At 46.8% G+C, this 6479-nt stretch overlaps 1 protein-coding gene across 2 annotated transcripts; it reads left to right on the top strand.

Annotated features, from left to right (window-relative positions):
* Nucleotides 1-3581, top strand: LOC121974502 (bZIP transcription factor TGA10-like). 2 transcript variants are annotated; one of them, XM_042525597.1, is made up of 11 exons: nucleotides 1-391; nucleotides 733-833; nucleotides 1252-1313; nucleotides 1436-1585; nucleotides 1673-1738; nucleotides 1829-1888; nucleotides 1983-2060; nucleotides 2143-2227; nucleotides 2288-2562; nucleotides 2810-3052; nucleotides 3132-3581. In XM_042525597.1, exons 1-11 carry the CDS (start codon nucleotides 261-263, stop codon nucleotides 3279-3281), a joined length of 1401 nt encoding a protein of 466 aa, XP_042381531.1. In that variant the 5' UTR covers nucleotides 1-260; the 3' UTR covers nucleotides 3282-3581. The 2 variants fall into 2 exon arrangements, with proteins under 2 accessions (XP_042381531.1, XP_042381532.1); XM_042525598.1 differs by having other exon boundaries at nucleotides 3136-3278.
* Nucleotides 3582-6479: the final 2898 nt, after the last annotated feature.

Raw genomic sequence — 6479 nt, 5'->3', positions numbered from 1 at the left:
TTCGGTAAAACTACTACTTATAGCTGGCGCAGCTGAATTTCACGATCTGTAGGAGAGGAAGAGAGAAGGGGAAATTATCAAGCTTTCTTGTGGCAGTCGAGGAGCGAAGGAAGGAGGTTCATATATTGAAGCAAATGAGTAAAGAAAGGAGGCGGCCGTTTCGCCATTAATGGGCTGTTTTGGCCGAAGCAGGAAAGGAAGAAGCAGGGAAGGAAAGAGAAAAAAGGAAGCGGCAAAAGGTGGGGAATTAATACTATTTGATGGCCAACAAGGGCAGCTCCGGCGGCCATGGCTACCAGCACCACCAAGCAGAGCAGCAGCAGCAGCAGATCTCCTTCGCCATGATTCATCCTTCTTCTTCCTCCTCCTCGTCCATGCACGCAAGCTTCATGTACTCCTCTCGCCAGCGTTTTTAGCTCAACTATTCTTCTCCTTTTTTTCTATCTGATTATGTGAGTTTTTGGTTGGAATATGTGGCGAGAAGATTGACAATAAAAAAGATCAAAGTCTGACTTAAAAAGATGATTTTTTTTACCCCTGTTTTTTTTTTCTTCCAAAAGATAAGCTAGGTTCCACTTTTGTGGTGTAGAGTCAGTACCTTCAGATGACTATTATGCATACAGGAATTTTGGTAGCTAGAAAACAAACTCGATTACTCTTTAATTAAACGTGTTTCATGTTAAAAAGATTCAATCTTTCCTAATGATTCCTAATTCTGAACCGCTGCTGCAGGAGAAGCAAGGAGAGCGCTGGAGCTTATGACTTGGGAGAGTTGGATCAAGCTTTGTTCATGTACTTAGATGGGCAGGATCACTCAGTTCAAGAACAAAGACGTGAGTCTTCTACATATCTTAATTCCATGGCTAAATGTTATTGATCACTTTGCAATTAACCTAAAGGTAGGATGGGAATCAAATAGCTGTTGAGATTCCTCTCAGAAAATCTTTTCTCAGGTCATGAGAAATCATGGCTTGCAGATATCCCCGTACTGCATGCAACCTGATCACCAGATTTTTACTGAAAAAAAAAACCCCAAAAAATCTCATAATTAATCACCCTGGAAATTCTCACACTTTCCTCTTCTTCCTTCCTTCCTTCTGGTTCAAGTATTCAAGTACCCGTAATGATTATGTGTGAGGGAACAAAAGCTGATCGATATAATTCCATATGAGGAAATTATTCTCCCTTGGCAAGTGCAGCTCGAGGGGTTTTAATTAATGCTTGCAGGGTGGTTTAATTTCATGTGTGCAGAGACGTTGAACATTTTCCCTTCCCAACCTATGCACGTAGAGCCACCCTCCAATAGCTACAAGGTACGCCGATCGATCGAGCAAGAACTCCACTTCTAACTAAGTCTTCTAAGTCTTCTGTGGTGGTTGCGTAGTTAGTAGATTTCATGTGGTATTTAAGTCTTTCGTCAATAACCAATCCGCAGGGAGGTGGAATAAGTCTGGCATCTCCATCAAGCAGTGGCTCCAAGAAGTCCAACTCGGAGCAGGCCATGGAGTTGGCCAACTCCAAGAAATTAGATTCTCCTCCTGCTCTGCCTCATGACCACGCCAAGGACTCCAAATCAGCAGTCAAGGTGAAAAGTCTCTGTATGTATGAATTCTCCTCGTTCTTGTAGCTTTCAGCCCTTGTTAATTTGTTGATCTTTCATACTTGGATTCAGAAGGAAGGGAGCAGAAAGGGAGCTACTGGAGCAGATCATGAAGGCCCCAAGACGCCGGATCCTAAAGTGAGTCAATTAATCTGATCTGAAAAAAGGTCTACAAATTCAAGAAATCAGATAGCCTTTTTTGATTTCTGATTGAAATTAATTCTGCAGACCTTGAGGAGGCTAGCTCAGAATAGGGAAGCTGCGAGGAAAAGCAGGCTGAGGAAGAAGGTCAATCGTCTCGGGATTAGTTGAACAATTTTGTGTGTTTTTTTAGACAAAAAAAAATTAATATTTCTTTTGTTAATTCGTCGTCTCTTTACAGGCTTATATTCAGCAGCTCGAGACGAGTAGGATCAAGCTCTCTCAGATCGAGCAGGAGCTTCATAGAGCTAGATCACAAGTGTGTTATATATAATTAATTTCTAGAAATTTAATTTCCATCGAGCTAGGACGAAATTTAGGTATGTTTGCGATTGATGTAGGGATTACTATACGGCGGCGGAGCTGGAGCTGGAGCTCTTCTCGGAGATCAGGGACTCCCTTCCGGAGTCGGCGGGCTTAGCTCAGGTATAAACAAATAAATAGAGAATATGAATGCGCGATCGATTAATGGTTGATGATGATCAGATGCGGCGGCGATGTTCGACATGGAGTACGGGAGGTGGCTGGAGGAGCACCACCGGCTGATGATGGAGCTGCGGGCGGCGGTGCAGGAGCACCCGCCGGAGAACAAGCTGCGAGTGTTCGTCGACAGCTGCGTGGCGCACTACGACCAGATGGCGAGCTTGAAGAGCATGGTGATCAAGACCGACGTGTTCCACCTCCTCTCCGGCACCTGGCTCACCCCCGCCGAACGATGCTCCATGTGGATGGGCGGTTTCCGGCCATCCGACCTCCTCAAGGTCCGCCTTCCCACTCTCTCAATAATGCAACCGTTGCACCATTAATTAAATAATTAACAAGGACAATTATTAATTAATTAATTAATTCTTTTTTCCAACGGTAGTTAATTGATGATCAAATTAGTTAAAATTTCTAGGCATGGGCATAAAGTGGCCGTAAAGTAGTGTTTGTCTCATTGAGGAAACTAGAAAGAAAGAAAGAAAGGAGTGTTCTTGGTTTGATTTGATTCGATTCGGTTCAATTCAGATGCTGCTGAGTCACATCGAGCCGCTGACGGAGCAGCAACTGCTGGCAGTGTGCGGGCTGCAGCAGTCGACGCACGAGACGGAGGAGGCGCTGAGCCAGGGGCATGGGGCGCTGAACCAGTCGCTGCTGGACACCGTCACCTCCGACGGGCTGAGCTGCGGCGCCTCCGACGTCGGCAACTACATGGGCCAGATGGTCGCCGCCATGAACAAGCTCGCCACCCTGGAGGAATTCGTTCGCCAAGTAATTAATTAATTAATTAATATTTAATTAAGCTGATCTCAGATCACGTACCGCTATAATATTGCGTGCATGCGTCCAGGCAGATCACTTGAGGCAGCAGACGCTTCACCGGCTTTACCAGTTTCTGACGACGAGGCAGATGGCGCGGTGCTTGCTGGCCGTCGCCGAGTACTTCCACCGCCTCCGCGCGCTCAGCTCCCTGTGGGTGGCTCGCCCGAGACAGGAGTGACATGGATGCCCGCCGCCATAAACGTCGTAACTCCTTCGATCGATGTCTTGCGAGAGGATCGTGCAAACTGTTTCTTGGCTTGTAGACATGCAGTAGACGTAGCGTGCATGCACGTCCGGGACTGCTGCGGCTGGCCTGCGTACGATCTGTAGGACAGGCAGTTGGCACGGAGAGGAACAGAGGTCCATTTTCAGTATTAATATATATATAATTATATGTGTAAAGGCCGCGTATGTAAGTAATTAACCAGTACGTATATAGCTCTAGATAATACACTGAAGTATGAGAAATAATATAATCTTGTCCATGTTATTAGATGGCTACTTTAATACGAGGAAATTTAAATGCCAACTAAGCGTGATCCTGTCTGAAATCTAAATCAGACGGATCGTTGGATAAGATGGATGAAATATTAATTGAATCAGGATGTCTGAAAAAGATATGCTGAGATGACTTCTATGTTGACCAAATTGTCAGAAGTCCTCTAGGTCAACACTGCATGCAGTCAACGATCGGATCGCCCTGGTCCCTGGTACCTCGATGCTCGAGGCAGATCCAACGAATAAATAAGTAATAGATTAGGACATAAAATAATGAAATACGTATAGAATATGAACGAATGACGTACTTTGCCCCAGGGGGCGCCCTCGGATAGATCGGTGAGCTAGTCGGGACGCTGCTCGAGTTGTCGTGACCCGGAAGAGTAGGTGACTCTGAGCTAGATGAAAAGCTGGATCTGACGGCGCTTAGCCGAGCACGACCTGGATCCGACTAGAAGACGACACGTAGACCGCGATATGACATCGGCACGCAGGCCGGGATATGACTTCGGCACCCAGGCCGAGATTAGACACTGACACATAGATCGGGATAGAACATTGGCACGTAAATCGGTATATGACACCGGTACGCAGGCTGGGATAAAACATTGATGCATAGGCTGAGAGATAATAGTGACGCAAATGCCAAAACACCACATTGGCACAAAGCTAGAACGCAATAGGTCAAATCAGAACACAACGGCAGCGATGATTCGAAAGCCCGAAGGTGTATGATAGTGCGGATGGCCAAAGGTGGCCTACGATGAGGCGGCAAGAGAGGCGGTACGGAGATAGAGGTAGCGCTTGTCTGCCGGCGTCCACTGGAAGCGGCTGCAAATGTCGGCATGTCAAGGGAGAAGGAGACGACACGCGTGGCAGCGACCTGACCCGCAATGAGGACTGCGAGCGGCTCGTAGCAGTGGTCGGAATGCTGTTGCGGTGGGCGACGAGACAACGAGGGAGAAGGAGGAGTGGGGCTTGGCGTGAAAGTGAGGGCAGTGAAGTGCGACGGCAATGCCCACGATGCTGGAGTGAATCGTGGTTGGCCGGCGAAAGCAACGGTGCTAGAGGTGACGGTGTCTCGCGGGAGAGAGTAGAGGAGAGGCGACGTCAATGTCATTGGCGTGAGTGAATCTAAAGGGGGAAGAGAGGAGAGGCGCTGTCCATCTCTCCTCTATGTCCAACGATGGCGGTGTGTCCCGCGGGAGAGGAGAGGGAGAAGTAGCATCGGTGAGATCCCGACAGCATGAAGAGGAGGCGGTCGCGTAGACGCTGTCAATCCCAACGATGTCGACGTAGAGAAGGGAGTGGGTGTCGGTGCGCATGGCTGCAATGGTGGCGTTGGGAGGAAGAAAAGGAGGGGAACAATGACCCGCACCGACAAGGAGAGGAGAGTGAGGAGGAAGTCGGCCCCCTCCTCTGTGTCGGCGGAGAAAACATGAAGAAGGGTTGTGTGTCCTTGGTGGCGAAGAAGAAAACTAACGTAGCCCCCTTTCTCTCACGATGAACAGTGTCTTAAAAAGGGATGCTACAATAAAATATCGAAATGCCCCTCACTTCTAATTCCTCTTAAGTCCCTAAGCTATATCACATCAAAGCGAATTAAGCTGATTAACATGGTGGATATCAAGTGTGTGTACTTGTGAGTCAAGAGTCAAGAGCCGAATTGTTAGTTAAAATTCATTAGATCAAATCCGCTTGAGTCAGTTTCGAACTCAAGGCAGAGTGAGCGGGGGTAAGTCGGGTTCACTTAGCCAGTGAAGCCCCAAGAGATTCGAACCTAGACAAGTTAGGTCAACCATCGCCTGAAGTTAAGCTTGCCTAAAGAACTAACTCTTATTCAATTGTCATACTCATAAAGCACGACCCAAGCTGATCTACCATGCTATACCTCTACAAGTCTGGTGCTACAAGCTCGATCTCTAAATGTCTGGTATTCCAAGATAACCCTTACAGGTCTGATACTATAAGCTCGACCTCTACAAGCTTGGTACTCCATACTGAGCTCTCCAAACCCCCTACAACTATGCTATTCTACTTTAGACCTCCACAACTCTGTTACTCCCCACTATGTAAATATCCTATGAAAGTTTTGATGTGGTTAACCAGTTAAGTTAGGTTTTGTTATGTTTGACCTTGTGTCTAAGTGTGCAGGAGCTTAGGAGCACAAGAAGTCAAGTGAAAGACGCAGCTAGCGAGAATAATGGCACGAGAAAGAGTTAACGGGCTCAGTGCGTCTAATGAACGAGGTGTTGCGGAAGAGTACGCTGACAAACGAGAAGGAAGCGCACAGTATTTCTGAGGAACGAGAATTTGTAGTGAAAGATTGCTCGAGAATGAAGATCAACTAAGGAGCTTACCTTACATTAATAGTACTGAATGCACCTTCTAGCCGGTTGAAGGAGTTGAAATCCTCTGTCCCAAAAATGATGTGTCCCTGTGTCACCTCGTCGATTGGACGGGCTAAATCACATCTGAAGGATGCAGTGCACATCACGAGGATGTCATGATCGTCCAATCAGCAAGGGGACACGAGGACACATCATTTTTGAGACAGAGGATCTCAACTACGGTTGAAGGCGCCTTCCCTAGCCATTAGCCGAAGATAAAACTTTATCTTCGGCAGATAAAGTTTTCCACTCGAAGGCGCCTCGAATCTATTGGATCAATACGTACGTAATAGGGGGTGAATCACATGGTTTTAAAAAGAAACTCATTTTGTCTGTTTTAAAATCACAAGTATGCGTAGCGAAAAATACGTATGAAATCAGAATTTAAAAGACACGAGAAAGACACAAGCAGTTTACTTGGTTTAGAGCCTTTGGTGACTCCTACTCTAAGACTCAGGTCCCGCGGACCTATCGATGGGTAATCCACT

Source organism: Zingiber officinale, chromosome 4B (assembly GCF_018446385.1).
Source record: "Zingiber officinale cultivar Zhangliang chromosome 4B, Zo_v1.1, whole genome shotgun sequence".
In the NCBI taxonomy this organism is placed as follows: Eukaryota; Viridiplantae; Streptophyta; class Magnoliopsida; order Zingiberales; family Zingiberaceae; genus Zingiber; species Zingiber officinale.
Note: the sequence above shows the minus strand (reverse complement) of the source record. Positions and strands in the feature narration are given on the sequence as shown.